Below are 17,752 nucleotides of genomic sequence, written 5' to 3' on the forward strand. Positions count from 1 at the left end.
GCTGGGTGGATGGTTACTGGTAATATAAAACGAATTCTTTCAATGTATGGCCCCCGTTCGACTGCACGACTGTTTTTCAGGCACAAATGTGGTGTCGATTAGTAAATTTGCGATATTTTTTTAAAACGCCGGACAACATATGTCATAACTAATGGTGCACAGCTGAAGTACATGTCTACCTAGCTCTAGTACTATAGCCCTCCGCTCCGCCTGCGGCAACTGTACGCGGGCTATAGTTACTAGAGCTAATGTCTACCTAGCTTTAATATTGCCACTCGGCCGAAAACGGTCGAAATACTATTTTTCAGCTCCTGAAATTCAATTCCAATGGAGGATCCAATGGAGGATTTAATAGTGGTCTGTTCTCTAATCGCTAATTACCAAAATAAATAAATAAATTCATTCACTGGGAGGCGCCACCATCCAGTCTGTGTATTTCTCAGTACGCGATCTGCGATCGACCCGTTGGGCCGTTAGAATGAAGATGGCTGCGCCCACACAATCAGAGTTTGAGACGCTTTTGCTGTTGTTAAAAGTAGGATGCAGCGCAACATATCGTTTTCAAATATATTAAGGTTAATCAGCGTTATGCAGCTAAGTTAAATAGCAGTTAGGTATAAATAATATTAATTAGTAGGTACCGGTATATATAGCGTAGCTAGGGTGAAATGGATGTGTACTCACACAGGCGGGTGGCCCAGAAAATTGTGGAAATGTAGATCGCAGGAGATAGTATTTGAGGCCCTTTTGAGTAAATGTACAGCCTTCATTCTGACTACGACAATTATCTTTTTAGTAGAACTATTCTCTTCATGAGCAACAAGATGTGATCACTAAAGATCACTATAACTAATCATGTACAGTAATTTTCGTTTTATTAGCAAGACATGTTGAACTAACGCACAGTCTTAAACTCTCTCTCCCTCTTTCTCTCTCTCTCTCTCTCTGTGTGCGTGCGTGCGTGTGTGTGTGTGTGTGCTCAAACACACACATCACTCATTGCACATCACATCACATCACGGCGTGTTTAAGTCGCGTTCATTATTCAATGTGTAGGGTTGACCACCGCTGGGATGAGGGCAACAGCAAAACTCTTTATTGGAATTCTGAAAAAGCTGCAAAAGAGTTGTAACCTGCTTTGCCACTCAATTATATAATTTAATCTATGCATCAGGTGACGTTTTGTACACCCACGCGACTATGTAAAAGTATTGTTAGTCCAACAGATAGGGGTATATAGCTAGCCACCCAATCCCCCCCCCCTAATTCCGCCACTGATGTAGTAAGCTTGTGTGTAGAGATGTAGAAAGTTTGGACGCTGCGCGGCAAAATCGGAATGTACATTTCAATCGATGATGTAACTAATACAGTGGCACGCCGTGTGGGTGTTATTTGTTTATAAACAATTTAGTCTGACTGACTGACTCTATCTCTATCTCTCGCCCCCCCCCCTCTCTCTCTCTCTCTCTCTCTTTCTCTGCAATAAAAAGAAATGTTTGGTGAAATGATGTGTACACAACTGTGTGTCTGCGTTATGGTAGCCTCGCCCCTGCTCATAATACTGTAAAATTCTAGGGTATACAGGGTTCTCCGAGCTTTTTCATTATAGTATGGCGGGTGCTGCCTTTACGGTCGTAGTTGCAAATCGCTGAAGGCGGTTTGCGTGCTAGGGGGGTCCGGGGGCTATGATATTTAGCACGGCGGCTATGATATTTAGAGTGGCGGGTGCATTTTAGGATGGCGGGGCTCGACGATAGCCTGGCGGGCCGCCAGGCTATAAGTGCTCTTGGAGAACCCTGGTATAGACTATAGGTGGTGAACAACAGTAGATGGCGTCCATAGGCAGCAGGCCTGAATAAGCATCGAACAGATATTAATTAAAAATACTCGCACTGTTACTTCGCTTACACAACATACACTTTATTCATGTTAAATAACTACAATTTCATGCTCTATGCTCCGCTCGAAACTTTTGCCAGCTCTATGATGCGAATTTCTACAAAGTTGTCTGACTACATTTCATACACAAAAATGGCCGACCGGCGACCATGGCTACGCCACTAGCTGGAATGGCACAATTACACAACAAGACCAATTTTACTTCTAATGCTTTCTAGACGTCCACGAGGCATCTAACTTGCGTGCATGATGCAAATTATTGCAATCTAGTGCCGAATTTCAGCGAAAAAAAATGCCAAAAACGGCATTTTCTAGAAACGAAATAGTGCAACGGTGAACAATTGCAGAAGCTTACTGTTGTACACCTCCTATAGTATCGCTTTAATGTGCATCCGATACATTAATAGACATTAATAACTCGCTATACCTCCAGGCTCCATCTAAGGAGGTTGTCCTACAGCTTTGTGATGCTGCCTATACGCACAGAGATACGCACCCAGTTCCGCCCACAGTAACAGGCAATGTGTCTACTAAACTAGACATCACTGACTCGGAAGCACAACAGGTATATAACTATCAGCAAACTACCACCACCTGTTTCCAATAATGTACATAATTCTATATGAAATAGGACTATGTTGTACGGCTTCAGATGTTAACATGTGTATCTTTTATACAGTTGATGAATTCATTAGCGAAACTAGTAAAGAAGGCAATTTACGAGGGTTGCTCTGACCTGCCATCTGCCCAGGCAATATTTCCAGGTATTTCTAGCTTCTGTTGCATTTAATTTTTTACTCTGATATTTCCAAATGTCTTCCAGCTCTCACATGATTGAAACATATTATATCTCATTATCTGTGTACTATGTTGTAAGTTTAAGAGTTCTATATTTTTATTTTTATAATGTATAAGAAAGAAGTAGTTTAGAAAATGGAGTTTGGATTCTTAATTAAATTAATTTTTCTGTTTTCAGAGAGTTTTCATAAAAACCTGAAAGATCTTTTATCAAAAATAATCACAGAGCGTTCAGAATCATGGCGAAACTATATTATAAACAGTGAAAGTAAGTATATTTAAACATTAAATTCATATTCATGTAATTAGGATCAGAACATAATTCAACATATAGCATTTTTCTCTATTTGAAATGTAATTGTGATTTATTTTTGATTAAAATTGATTCATAATAACCTGTATTTACAGTATTTTTTGATGAACACAGAAAATTCATCTGCAATATATATGATTATTGTTTTAAAGCAGGAACTTTCTCATTTCAGTCACAATGCCGAAGCTGGTAGATTTTGATTGGCGGGTTGACCTGAAGATGGCGTCAGAGACTGTGTCGAGAATGTCAGTTCCAACATGCCTGCTTCAGCTTCAGGTATAATCCTAGTAGAATAGATAGACTGTGTGATACCATGTTAATTAGATTTGAGTCAGGAATTCATGTTCTCTGAATAGAGTAAAAGAGTAATTCCAGCTTAGTAATTATAAGTAACTGTAATAGTATGTTTTATATTGGAAATAACTGATTTGATTGACTTGTACCTAGCATTGCAGTGTGTCAGTCATATTTTTATGGGTGCTGCCATAATTGCAGGTGCAGGACAATCTGGATCAGAGCAGTACAGCTCCTGTGACTTCCTTTCACAGTGTGGAACTGTCAAAGGGAACGCTTGACACAATGCTGGATGGTCTTGGAAAAATATGTGACCAACTCTCTTCTGTATCTAGAAAGTGAATAAAATGACGCACAAAATTGCATTATTTCATGTTAATCATTTTGGTTCCATCAATTGCTGCTGATTTTCTACAACCATTATTTTTGGAGGAAATTTGAGTGAATTAATGAATGAGTATGGTTTCATAATCGCTTCTAGATTGCATTGCCTATTAGAGAAGTCTAGTTTTGAAATAAATTGATTTGTATCATGAAATAGTATCAGGACAAGACTTAGTATTCCCTGGAAAATTACCCTCTAACAGTACCTCTGAGAAGTTATCCCATGGGAAAACATTCCCATGGGATTTAACCCCCAGACAATATTCCCGACAATCACCTCTTCACTCAAACCGATTAACTCTTTTTCAAGGAATTAATTCTATGCAGTAATCTTGTAAATAAATTATTAGTGGTAATTGTCCCAGGGTTGTTGCCCTTAGTGGGGGTGAGTTTCTGGGGGCTACTTGTCCTTGAAGCTTGTAAAATATCTTTCACATGTGAAAGGTCAAAAGAATGATTGTTATGGATTATTTTTGCATATTGTTTGCATCTAATATGTACATAATGGCTCTAGCAGTCTATGTATGGTTTATTTGAAGTATCTAGGTATTATTGCAACAGGTCAAGGTAACTTTTATTACGAGCACATTTGTTGTACACCGACTGGGAGCATGAATCTTTATTATTGAACAAGATCGGCCATCTCAAATCGTTAGTTATAAGAACTTGACACAGCTGCTACTTGTGGGGATGCTAACTGATTGTAACAACTGTTTAAATACAGTTTTTCACAGTTACAGATTGGGTATATTCTCTATAAAGCCATTCTTGGCAGCAGTTACTACCCCGTTACTACATTCTGTTTACAAATAATCGATATGATAATCGAATATAGAATATAAGTATAGTGTACTTTTTGTTTTTATTATTAATGTATTATTGTTAGAAATTGACAAAAATTATAAGTGTGTGAAATTCTGTGTAATAAATTGCGTACAAGTATATGATCTTTTGAATTAAACGAATGTAAATCTTAATGATAATGTACGTTTACTTGCTGACAAATAAGTTGAATGATCACACATGTATTTTTGTGCAGCCACCCTGAAACATATTTGATGGAACACTCAATTACTACAAGCATAATATACTATATATATATTATATATACTACAGGCAAAACCAGGTAATGATGGTCAAATAATGAAATACTGTCTTGCACTGTATTAAATTTGTGGGTATATGTACTACATTGCATTGCAATATATTCATATGTTGGGGGAGGGGCTTCGTAGCGAAAGAAGTAGAACACAAACGTTCATTTCACAACTTCAGCTTGTAATTTATTATATATCACTGTATTTTCAAACGCCGAGCGCATGTAATTATGAACACATTTTTTACATTCATTAACCAAGCGTTTAATGAATCTTTGTGACAATGAGAGCCCTAGAAGAGATGCGCACGTTTTTTTATTGATATGAGCAGCGTAATGATAAATATGACTATTAGAACAGAACTGGCTAAATATGCAAATCTGAGCACCCACCTACCCGTGCTTGGCCTGTATCACAGGCCATGTACATCGAGTGTCACACCGAGGGCTTCAGAAACAAATGTCACTAAACCTATCAGAAACAGGAGCGTCTTATGCGGATATTGTGGTTTCATAACATACGCACCGTAATATATATATATATATATATATATATATATAGGCGCTGATTGCTGTTCATTGGTTTCTCTACCATCCGACGTGAATATCTTGTTGCGCGTTGTGTTCCTGTAGCCACTGCATCAGCGGCTGGTAGTACTCCAACAGAGCATCCGGACTCATATCCCGGTCTCCTGTCATTAGCTCTAAGACGTCCGGCCACGGTCGACTGCAGCCGAGTCGCAGCCCACGCCTACAAACGCAAGAAAACTAGCAGTAAACCTGAGTTTTACTACTGTCGTAGGAAATACGCGCTGATTTAACTGGCAAGCGGCTAACGCCACGATTACGCTGTAAAGCTAAGCGCGATTACCGCATGAAACTGTTCGATTTATTTGTAGTACTTTGTAAGAAGTGATTGAAGCAAATCGAATTCGGGGAACTATAGTTTACTTCGACTTGAAACCGGGTATAGCTTATTCATGAGCGTGCACCGCGATATTAAAGGGATACATGACCCCCAGGTTCCTTGCATATTTTCAGTTAAAATAGGTTTAAAAGACGTTACATAAAAAAAATTCCATTATTCAATATTCATTAGAAATATTTTTTAAACGTTTTAAAACTTGTATCCCTTTAACTGAACAACCGAGTGTCTTGAACGTGCACGCGGAGCGTCGTGGTTAATTTTACGGAAGAGCACTTGCTTCTAGTCCCGATGACTGTCTAACGGCAACGTGCTAGTATTTAGAATGCATACCTCATAGTGTCACCAGAGGCCCGCGAGTTGTATATGTCACACGTATGCAGAGGCCCCTGATGGCCAGCCGCCGCGCACAACGCCTTGTGAAACTGAAACTGCAGCTGGTAGCTCAAGAAATAGCTGAAAAATAAAATGTGAATAGAAAATTAATCACGATGGTTTCTTCCTATACAATATACCTTCGTACTATATCAGATAGCAGCCGTCGCACACTCATTGCACGGGTGCATAGCGATGTTAAAAATCATCATTTACATCTCAACGTTAGTTTATGAGTACCTGATGTATTTGCTATTCAGTGGTATATGGTACTTGGAGCCTGGATCAAAGTCGGTGCTGTGCCTAGCTGTGGGCGGTCGCACTCCCTGGTACTGCTCTCTAACGTACAAGAAGGCAAAGTATCACCAACTACGCATCGCACTTATTACACAATACTCAGCAACAAGTTAGTATGTGCGTATTAGGAGTGTCAGACAGCAAACGAGCAAGCGAAAAAGAGAAGGAAAGATAGAAATAGAGATATATATAAAGGTCGAAATAGAGATAGTGATAGCGAAAGAGATCCATTTCACCCAGAAGAGAACAGACGTTTTCACCAGGCTGTAGTAGTAAGGCGTTGCAAATTTCAAGCCAGGTCACACGACTTTCTGATTAAAACATTAGGATTCTTAGTGGTACGGCAGCAGCAGCGCATATAAGAGCGTTTACACCGGGCGTGCGTAATTAGCATGGCTTCAGGCACCAGAATCAGCTTCCGGTAGTTGCCTCGATTTACCTCGTAACTTCATAAATATTAGTCTTCAAAGTCCAAGGGACTATATCGAAGACGGGAAAAGACAAAGTTGAACAAATAGACAGATCAACACTGCGGATCGCAGTAGAAAAAGCCTCAAGCTTGCAACTAACTAAAGAGGAAGGGAGATAATTCCAATACGGCTTCCCCCCACTTGGTAATAACATTGAGCAGCAGCTGATGTTCAGTAAAGCGCAGGTTGCGTAGGTTTGCAGCAATGCTGGGTAGCGTATACCTCAGGTTCCACCAGTGCTCGTTCCACTCCTCCTCAGTAACAACACCCTCGAACACGTCCCAACGCCACAGGTCCACTAGCAACCCGAATGGAAGAAAGGCAACTGTTCGCAGCGCCATTTTCATCAAGTAGTTTATCTGAAACTCTGGCATACGCAGAGAACCACATCGAAGTTATTTCTAGGCCATTTTTTTGCCTACGTACAACCGCGTAGCTCCACGATTGAACCAGATCGCAGGTATCAAGACTAATTATTGTTATTATTGTTATTAATTAATTGTTCAGGACGCAAATGGAGCCGCCTAACGTCGCAATGCTAACTATGAATATCACCGTTATCATGTTTTGTTACTAACACTCGTATAAGTCATATATATAAGAAAACTGGTTGTTAATATACGCCTATCATTATAGCCGTTCGCATATGACAACTTCATCGAGAAAATTATATGACTAGATTAACTTCAAACGAATGAATATAGTACATTGCACGCAGCTGGATCACGCGTGCTAGATGAACAAATTATTTCATTGTATATAAATATAGGTGACTGCCGGATCCTGTTTTGATTGCACTGTTTTTACTGTTTGCACAATACAAGATTTCACTTCACCTGTGAAATACAGAACGTGCGCGCTGGGCAACTGGCTCACTATAACCTGACAGCGACTTCAGTACCAGGTCAGTTGTGTATCTGACGAGCAATGCAACGTCTTTCTACGTTCCACATATAGGTGAGTAAACATAAACCTTCTATACATTTTGTTCTGCATAACCTTCAGTCTCACGAATTCGGAAAACACTGATGATTTTTTTTATGGAGTGTATTTGGTTATTCAGTCGATATTGGCTAAATTACGTAAATAATCTCGACGGAGGCCTGATTGCAGAAGAGAACGATTTTAGAATGTGTGGATTTAATTGAAATTTAAAAGTTGCCATCAGACTCATGGTAAAGAGAATAATATTCCACTAAATATCACCATTTCTGCTTATACCCCCGTCAGACCGGGGTGGCGTCCTTACTGCGCTGCTACGGCGGAAAATGGGCCCAGAGCGCGCTAAGGTCGCCATAAGCGTGGTATAAGCGTGGTGGAAACGCCAGACATCGTGCTGTGGTCGCCATGGTCGCCAATGATCGCCGAGTCACGGCGTTTGTTTTGAGCATGTTCAAAACAAACGCCAAGGTTCGGCGATCTGACCTGGAACACGGTGAGAACGCGGTGGGGTCGCGAAGGTCGTGAGACAAGCGTCGTAACATCTCCATGAACGTAGTACACGCGCAGTACACGCGTGGGAAAGACGCTGCGAAAATGGTAACATTTGCAACGGCGACTTCATGGATCTGTCTCATCCGATCTGCCGATCTGTTTCATGCCGATCTGTCTCGGCCACGGCCACGGCCTCGGCCTCTGGTAGCTTGTTTCTTCGGCATCGTGTTTCTACTCAGCAAACGCACAACTATACAGTTGAAATTTCCGAAAATCTGACCAGCTTATATAGTCGCCGTGAGAACGTGGTAGAAACGCCGTGAGGTCGCCGTGCAGTCGCGATACACGTAGAAGACGCGTGGTAAGAACCCCATGAGCGTGGTGAGGGCGCCGCGGGAACGCCAGTGATCGCCGTTGCCAAGCACATAGATCTCAATAGAAACGCCATAAGCGCGGAGAAGTCGTGGCGGGCGCGCCGTGAGAACGCGGTATGATTGCATAGGTCGCGATAAGAGCGCGGTTTTTTTTCAAGTTTGTAATTTGCTGGGACTTTTTCTCGCGTTGTGTTCACGTTTGCCGGCGACCTTGTACATTTTCTGGTCGCCGTACGGTCGCGGATGGTCGCCGTCCAGTCTGACGGGGGTATTAGTTTCTGAGACTTGAATAGTGTTTGAATCATGTCTATCAGGCATATCGCAATAAGCCTAACACAACTCATTGTACGAATATTGCTCTGCAAGGGACTAGTTTCTTCCAAATGTAAGAATAATTTTATTTTAGACTCACAGTAGCCATAAAGAATAAAAGTAGAATAAACTTTATTGATCTGGCTGTGATCATTGGTTGTAAGCTAGTATATAGCGTCCTACCGTAGTTGTCAGCGTGCGACGATGGTGCGGCAAGCCCGATGATGCTCTGGTGTTGCGGAGTGCTTACTGACAGAAGGATCGTATCTCCCACGGCTTCGTGGAAAGCTGGGTTCGCACCTTCCTGGTAGAGGTCGGGCTGGTCGCCGTACATCATGTAGTACTCGATGTGCCCCATCTCGTGATGGGCGGTCGAGAAATGCGAAGAATCAATCTCCGTGCACATCTTGATCCTAAATGCCGTTATTAATTTGTACGAATTTGGTAGTTGGTTTGTCAACTCAACGCGAAAGGTATTTATCAAACTACGATTACAATATTCTTTTGAAAATCTCGTGAAAGCGTCGCGCGACAAGCCCTTTATGTTTTTCATTTGCTTGATGTCATCAATGCCGAGTGCTGACAGATATTCCTACCCACCTAAAGTCCTCGCCTCGCCAGTCGTGCATGTTGAAAGCTGACCCATGACACATGACGTCACGGCCCGCGGGTTTTTGCAGCATGGACCTCTTCCAGAAGGTTTTGGTCATAGGCTCCAGCCCAATGGACGTGTAGAAATCTTCAGCCGTATGAAATATCCTGTAAGACGTTAGCGGCATGTCAGAGACGCATATTTCGATTCATAGGGAACTACAGGCTCATTTATGCCGTGCATATTACATGTTCCGTCCATTCTGCGAATGTCTAATTTTGATACTTTTAAAATCCACTCCTTAGTTAGATTATTATGCGTCATTTTCTCTAGTTACTGATTTACAAAGTAGAGTTAAACGAGCTGGGGTTTCTCTCACCTGTCAGCCGTGTATTCCTGTCCCTGCAGCTCGCTACTGATGTCAGGTAGCTCAACCCCGGGGTACGGTGCCAGCAGGCTGTACAACGACGACCAATCCTGCGCCCACATGTTGCCTGTTAACATAGGAGCGACCTCTTAATTACTGCTGTCAGTTAATTAAAGTACCTGCACGGGGGTAGGGTCTCTGGGGACGAAGAGGTAGGGGTAGGGTGGATGGATGGGGGGATAGAGCAAGGAAGAACCTGCCCCTGGTTTGAGGAGCAAATAAAACGTCGTAAACTAAAATAGTAAGTCCTATATAATAAATAATAAATTAATAAATATAATACAACAACATTCAGCTTGGTACTTGGTACTTGGTACTTGGTACTCGCTACGCTCGTATGAGACGGGATATCTATAACTCGGGTGAGATATCCCATCTCAAGCTCATCCTGTGATAGAACCTATTAATCCCAGCACCGGCTTCCCCAATATTGTGAGCTGCTCTGTACTTTCCCCGTCCTCAGCACGCTGAGTGCCCACCATGATACTATCAACGTGATATATAGTGACATACGGTGTCAGTACGGGTGCGGGTGAGCGGAGAAGCAGTTGTGATGAGCGGGTGTCACTAATAACAGGGGTTAATAATGACAAATTGGTCATTATGAACCCTTGTTAATAACGATATCTCTGAGTAAGCAGGAGCGATCGAGTTCGCGTTGCGAGCGCGTCTATAGCAAGCAGCTATCAGGCTAGCATGTGTTGTTTGACTGCCGACGTTTCTGCCGTCCGCAGAGACGCGTCGTGAAATCAACATCGTGCAAGTATTATTAGTCCCTGACGTTAACTAAGTGATGAAAGGGTTGAGAAACTCCCCTGTGATGCAACAGCGTTAGCTTCAACATGGTGATTGAATACATGCGGGCGACGATCTGAAACAGCAGTTGTTAGAGTAAAGATGGTGCTAGTCGTACGCGCTGCCAGATATTCTATTCTATATGGCCTAGTATGTGGACTGCAGTAAAGGTGATACCTCAGATATTATGTATATATATGACGTCACTAACAAGTTTATAATTTATAAAACAACTCTGTTAGGTAACTTCAACTAACTTTGCGCGTGTATGAAAATATATATGATGGAATGATTCATTCATTTAATAATCCAAAAGTCGATCGACCGATTGATCGATCGTTCGATTGGTTGATTGATCGATCAATCAGTAAATAAAAATAGGACTTCACTACCTAGAATATGTGCCGGAATAGGGCCTTTTTCGGAAACTTTATTTTTCCCGTATAAGTGGCGGAGTTTGCTGCGCGCATATGCGTGTAGTTGCAGATAGAGAGGCCTCAGGCGCTGCCATTTCTGCTCAACATAAGACCTGAGGTCTGGTATGTCAAACAGTTCCTTCCACACCTCGGCTTGATCACTGTAGCCTGTGAAACAAAGGAAACCACGATTAACGTTAAGCCACGGACGCGTTGTGAATTGGCGACATTCGAATTTTATTCTTCTTCTTTGATTGTCTTGTCACTAGTTATAGACAATCTTCTGTCACATGCGTAATAACTACTTATAAAGCATTTAAATCATCAACGATGTAACGAATATTTCGCGAAGAATTCTATAACCTTGAATAAAACATGTTTGCTATGAAATATGATATGCTTTTATGGACGCGTATGCGCTATATGCGCGTCTACGCGTATATGTGTGCTTTTTGACAGCCTGAGTATTCCTCTGTCAGCGCATGTGCTCCAACGCGCACTGCGATATAATATTATGCTCATCTCACTCCCTCAGCGACAGTTCAGTTCGATTGGTGACGGACTCGGTAAAAGTGTAAGCTATCGATTAGTATTTGCTCGCCGGGTTTGTTGTGCAATACCGCTGCTTCTAGCGACGTGGTTGAGTAAAGAGACGAGGCGAGCGTAGGAGCGTCGCATCTGCGGACCCACGGCGTCCCTCCATCGCAGCCATACATCCAGCAGTTCGTCATAGTTCCTAAATATCGCATTATATAATACCATGATAATACACAATTACGATGATTATAACTATTATTATATCTTATTATTATTAATTATCATCTTCATCATTATTATTATTATTAATATTATTATTATTAATATTATTAATAATAATAATATTATTATTATTATTATTATTATTATTATTATTATTATTATTTAGTTATCTATATGCGAATTCTGACTGCAGGCATGATGCGAGCGAAAGTTATCGGAGAAATGTTGCAAACGAGAGATTTGCACACATTTCTGGCTTAAATACATGTAGATTGTAGGTAACTGTAACAGTTGTAGTAATGATTGATGGGTAGTGTTTGGTGCGCCGTCTTGGAGATCACAGCGATGTCTTAATATTTAACGGGTTGTGTTGTTAGCGCGAAGGTTCCCGCATGCATTAACAGTGTAAAAGCGTGAATATTTTGTAAGATATCTCTGTGATCTCTGTGGGCATGGTTATTACCTGGAGTTCTGCATAATGTCCGTAAGGTTTGGTTCCAACACCGAGGCAGACGTTTCTTTTTCCAGACAGACCTTTGTCGTCCGTAACAGTGTCTCCACAATCCGCCCTTAATAGAAGTTATCTCTCTGCGAAAACGCGAAAAAGTCGTCGTAAACAAACAGCGATCGCGTGACGAAACGCAGCGCATGTACATGTGAGACATTCTTGGAACTAAGCGCGGCGACTACAACCTTAGTTTAATGTAACATTACCTGCTCTTCAAACACATCAGCTGTACCCGCACGCACGCACACACACGCATGCACACACGCACACCACACACACACACGCAGCATGTACACACGCATGCACACACGCCACATGCACACACGCATGCACACACGCCGGCCACGCACGTACACGCATGCACACAGCCCCATATATATATATATATGATATGAATATATATATATATATATACCTGCCTTCTATAAAAAATATTCACGAGTGTTATAACTCACGAAATCAAAAATAACTTAGCGAAACAGAACAAAAACTACAGAACACAACGTCCAGAAGTAGATTTACACACGTAGCAGTCTACAATAAGGCGTTATACGTAGTTGTAATAGTTATAATAGTTAGACGTAGAAATCGATACAATAAGTACGTGCATGTGAGTGAGTGTAGCACACCTAGCAGCATCTCCATCGTCAATCACAGGTCCCCGCGTCACGAAGTGTAACATCCAGGCCGTGTCAAACGACAGTCGTCTTCCATCTATCTGCATCGCTTCCAGCTTCTTCTTCACGTACCATTTATTGAAGTCAAGTGTCACCTGTTGGTATCTACAGGGAAGAGAGGCGACAAGTTACAAGCAACACCTGTCGTATAGGTAGGCGGGTACTTTTGGTGGGGCAGGTGTTTATTTCTCGGTGAAATTTCCAAAACCTGTTAGGGAAATATCGCATATATATATATATATATATATATATATATATATATATAAGCGAATATATAGAAGATAGCAGCGTAATGATCACTGCTGCTGCGTACTTTCGGCTGTTTTCATCCGTCATATTTGTGAGATAATTCCATTCGGCGATTTCCTTTATATTCCAATGAAACTGCACTTGGACGTTGAAGGCTGTGAGCCATTCGATTGTCGTAATCTCGTCGTAAGTATCTGTTAATATAAGACGCTCAATTTAACACTCAAACATAAGATTTTCTAAGCTAACAAAATCAAGCTGAAGCACAACTCTAACGATTATAGTTACAGTTTTTTTCAACACGTAACCGATGAAATATACAGCTTCGATACACGAGCACAAAAACCATACGAGAGCGCAGCGTGGGGGTAAATTGAGGCTATTCGACAATTTATTTCGCGGACAGTCTAATGTTTTTCATTTAAGCCGCGCGGCAGTATTTACTAGCTCGCTATAATTCGCCGATAAATTCTGTGAATCCGTCTCGTCATGTCAGTTAGCCAGCAACGAGGGCGACAGCAATTAAAGCGTTAAGGCGTCCAACGCTCGCCTTCATCCGCTCATATATATATATATTATATATATATATATAGAGAGAGAGAGAGGGTGGGGGGGAGAGAACGAGCGAGAGAGAGAAGAGAGAGAGAGAGAGAGAACGGCAGAGAGTGAGAGAGAGAGAGAGAGAGAGAGAGGGAGCAGGTGACACAGCCGAAGTGAGAGAGAGAAATAAAGATGATTTTTATATATTAAGGTGTAGCCACATTGCGATGTGTTAGTAGAGAGAGAGAAGAAGAGATTGTATAGGTTAGTCTTACAGCGATTGAGAAATTTGTAGAGAAGTGAGAGGAGCACACGATGAGAGAGAGAGAGCATAGAGAGGAGAGACTGCGACAGAGGAAAAGAGGGATGAATGAATACCGTTAGCATATTTGTCATATATTTTTCTGATTATTTAAAAGTAGTTCGTGTATGAGGAGAGAGAGAGAGTTAGAGATGATTTTGAGCGAGTATGAGAGGATGAGAGATGAGAGAGAGAGAGAGAGATGAGAGAGAGAGAGACGAGAGAGACGAGTTATGAGGACAGAGAGAGATGAGTGAGAGGGTTAGAGTAGTAATTTTTAGAGAGAGAGAGACAGAGAGAGAGAGAGAGAGAAGAGAGAGAGAGAGAGAGAGAAGAGAGAGCGTAGAGAGAGAGAAAGAGAGAGCGCAGAAGGAAAACTTTTATCAGCGTACTCGTATTAACGATTCTTTCGGGTCGCAACGGTGAACGTTTGTTTACTTACCGGGTGTCGACACCGTGGCGTGACGATCGCTCGTCGTGCCCGCACCGGCGTTGGCTGGTTGGCGCTGACACGTGACCATCGCCATTACGCCCAGCAGCGCCACCAGGCGGGACCGCATCTGTGCACGCCGACCGAAACAACTACAACAACAGCGGGCCATCAGTAAAAGCCGTATCTATACACGTAGACAGAAACAACTACAACTGCAACGGGCCATCAGGAAAACCCGCATCTATACACAAATACAGAAACAACTACAACAACAGTAACGGGCCATCCGTAGAAACCGCATATATATGCGCAGACAGAAACAACTACAACAACAGTAACGGGCCATCAGGAGAAACTGCATATATACGCGCAGAGAGAAACAAATACAGCAACAGTAACGGACCATCCGTAGAAACCGCATATATATGCGCAGACAGAAACAACTACAACAACAGTAACGGGCCATCCGTAGAAACCGCATATATATGCGCAGACAGAAACAACTACAACAACAGTAACGGGCCATCAGGAGAGACCGCATATATACGCGCAGAGAGAAACAAATACAAGAACAGTAACGGGCCATCAGGAGAAACCGCATATATACGCGCAGAGAGAAACAAATACAGCAACAATAACGGGCCATCAAGAGAGACAATCTCGTTGTCTACGTTGCTTCATTTTTTACCGAGCACAAAACGCACCGTTGCGTGGAAATTACGACGAAAATGTGAATGGATATGCCACGGAACTGTTTCGGAATTTTATTATTTACAACTATGAGGCGTGGCGTATGAATGAATTTCGCTGTAGATTTGGACGTTTTTTTTTACAACATAGAGAGGAGAATGAATACGTTTGGGGGGGGGCGGCATACGCGTAACTACGGTGCAAGCGTTGTCTGACATAGACCGCACGATGGTAACAGTCACCACACGGATCCGCGTACACTTTGTATCACTTGGTTTGCGTCGAAATCTTTGCCACAGGTTCGCGAGGATTTGTGCTGATTTAAGTGCATTGCTAGATATACGTGGCTGATGCATAAACGTAAGCCTGACTGTTTGACTGGCTGACATATTGATATAGATATTGAGCGAGCGAGAGACAGAGAGAGAGAGAGAGAAAGAGAGAGAGAGAGAGAGAGAAAGAGAGAGATAGAGATAGCGAGAGAAAGAGAGGGAGAGAGTGAGAGCGAGAGAGAGAGAGCGAGAAAGAAAGAGAGAGAGAGAGAGAGAGAGAGAGGAAGAGAGAGGGGGGGAGAGAGAGAGATAGAGAGAGAAGGAGAGGGAGAGAGAGAAAGAGGGAGCGAGACCAAGGGAAGTAGATAGATAGATAGATAAATAGATATAGCGACAGAAGAAGCGATTGGGAATAGTACGCGACTTTCTTCATTATCCGTCTGTCCTGCATAATGCATGTATAATGAATCATCACACGTGTGTATGTGTGTACGTGTGTGTGTGTGTGTGTGTGTGCGCGCGCGTTGCGTGCGTGCGTGCGTGCGTGCGTGCGAGTGTGTGTGTGCGTGTGTGTGTGGTGTGTGTGTGTGCGCGCGTGCGTGCGTGCGTGCGTGCGTGCGTGCCTGCGAGTTGTGGTCGTGCGTGCGGCTGCGCAGCGCTGTGGCGCGTGTGTGTGTGTGGTTGAGTCTGTGCGTGCGTGCTGTGTGTCGTGTGGCGCGCGCTCGTGTGTATTGTGTGTGTGTGTGTGTGGTGTGTTGTGTGTGTGTGTGTGTGTGTGTGTGTGTGTGGTGTGTGTGTGTGTATTTGCCAAGTGTTTTAAATGTCGAGCCTCATGGTTGAATATATGAATTTAGATGGTAACTGCTCTTCTGACAACACGGAATAAAAAGTCGTTCATTGATCGCCATGGCATGCTATCAAACTGTTCATATAGAATCGATGGCGCAATCGTTGAATTACACCTAGCCCAACGCACACAAAATGTCTATCGTTATTTGCTGATCGCAGCGCGAGGCCTAATAAATTCAAGATTATCATAGCCCGTCGCAAAATTGTGCGTATTTCCGATTTCACATATCCACAAAACGCTGTAGCAGCCAAACTGTTTGTGTAGAATTTTGCGCGTTTAGATAACGACCATGATTTGCTTTGCTAAGTTAACCGAAGCGATTTCGTCGCTGAATCTTTGCAACAGAATACAATAAAATATAATTTTATATATATATATATATATATATATATATATATATATAGTATAATCTTAGCATTAACTGAATAAACACAGCGTGCTCAACCGTCCTGTAGCGATTATTGAGCTTAGGTACCTTGGACTATCAGAATCTTCCTGTGCTAATTGCGGCCATTTCATAATACAGATCAAACAGCCGTTTCCGCGAGCGCCGTGACGTCCACATCCGAACGCGACACTAAGTACAGGAAAATTTCTGTTGTGAAATCGGTAAACACTTCATCTGCGCGCGGGGAAAGCCGGACCGACTGAAAGCGGAATGAGAAACGAGCCGAAGGGCGGATAGCAGCGGGTGCGCAGACGGATCATGTTCGCGTAATTCCCCGCCAAGCATTTCCTCGGGCCAATCTGCCGCTATTTATAATATATTATAGTAATATTATTATGTTATATTATTTATATTATATTATAATTATTATATCATATTTATATTACATTATTTAATTATATATATTATATTATAATTATATTATATTAATATTAAATTATATATTATTATATTATATTACATTATTTATAGATTATATTATTAAGTATATTATATTAATTATATTATTTATATTATATTAACATTATTATACTCATATTATATTACATATTTATATTTATTATATTATATATATTATATTATTATTATATTAAATTAATTTATATTATATATTATATAATATTATTATATGTATATAATTAATGATTATATTATATTATATTATATTACATTATATTTATATTATATATATAATATCTAAATATATTAATTCATTAATTTATATTATATATATATATATATTATATTATATATTAAATAATTATATTATATGTATACATAATGAGAATAGGCATATATCATGGCACGCCTCAACAACAACCTCG

At 41.4% G+C, this 17,752-nt stretch overlaps 2 protein-coding genes across 3 annotated transcripts in view; one reads left to right on the forward strand and one right to left on the reverse strand.

The window, feature by feature from the left end:
* The first annotated feature begins 453 nt into the window (after positions 1-453).
* LOC106805548 (COMM domain-containing protein 9-like) lies at positions 454-4,665 on the forward strand. Its single transcript, XM_014807187.1, has 6 exons — positions 454-535; positions 2,333-2,464; positions 2,579-2,663; positions 2,876-2,965; positions 3,183-3,286; positions 3,506-4,665. The coding sequence occupies exons 1-6, from the start codon at positions 479-481 to the stop codon at positions 3,644-3,646; spliced, it is 609 nt and encodes a 202-aa protein (XP_014662673.1). The 5' UTR covers positions 454-478; the 3' UTR covers positions 3,647-4,665.
* Positions 4,666-5,353: 688 nt separating this feature from the next.
* Positions 5,354-17,752, reverse strand: part of LOC106805552 (angiotensin-converting enzyme-like) — a 23,271-nt gene continuing 10,872 nt past the window's right edge. Inside the window, exons 2-13 of one of the 2 annotated variants that reach the window (XM_014807194.1) lie at positions 14,678-14,817; positions 13,098-13,250; positions 12,424-12,548; positions 11,822-11,937; positions 11,178-11,369; positions 9,943-10,057; positions 9,572-9,730; positions 9,155-9,384; positions 7,074-7,218; positions 6,325-6,423; positions 6,043-6,165; positions 5,354-5,535 (exon numbers count right to left, since the gene is read on the reverse strand). In XM_014807194.1, coding sequence (XP_014662680.1) covers positions 5,373-5,535; positions 6,043-6,165; positions 6,325-6,423; positions 7,074-7,218; positions 9,155-9,384; positions 9,572-9,730; positions 9,943-10,057; positions 11,178-11,369; positions 11,822-11,937; positions 12,424-12,437 — 1,356 coding nt within the window. In that variant the 5' untranslated portion in view covers positions 12,438-12,548; positions 13,098-13,250; positions 14,678-14,817 and the 3' untranslated portion in view covers positions 5,354-5,372. Of the gene's footprint in view, positions 5,553-6,042; positions 6,166-6,324; positions 6,424-7,073; positions 7,219-9,154; positions 9,385-9,571; positions 9,731-9,942; positions 10,058-11,177; positions 11,370-11,821; positions 11,938-12,423; positions 12,549-13,097; positions 13,251-14,677; positions 14,818-17,752 lie in introns of both variants that reach the window. The other variant, XM_014807195.1, reaches the window with a different exon arrangement.

The sequence above is a fragment of the Priapulus caudatus genome, unplaced genomic scaffold (genome assembly GCF_000485595.1).
Source record: "Priapulus caudatus unplaced genomic scaffold, Priapulus_caudatus-5.0.1 Scaffold117, whole genome shotgun sequence".
Classification (NCBI taxonomy): Eukaryota; Metazoa; Priapulida; class Priapulimorpha; order Priapulimorphida; family Priapulidae; genus Priapulus; species Priapulus caudatus.

Bases quoted from the DNA above. Each gene is read 5' to 3' on its own strand.
- LOC106805548 (XM_014807187.1), top strand. From the start codon at position 479: ATGAAGATGGCTGCGCCCACACAATCAGAGTTTGAGACGCTTTTGCTG. The intron at 2,966-3,182 runs GTAAGTATATTT...TTCTCATTTCAG, and splicing joins CTATATTATAAACAGTGAAA to TCACAATGCCGAAGCTGGTA. The intron at 3,287-3,505 runs GTATAATCCTAG...CCATAATTGCAG, and splicing joins CATGCCTGCTTCAGCTTCAG to GTGCAGGACAATCTGGATCA.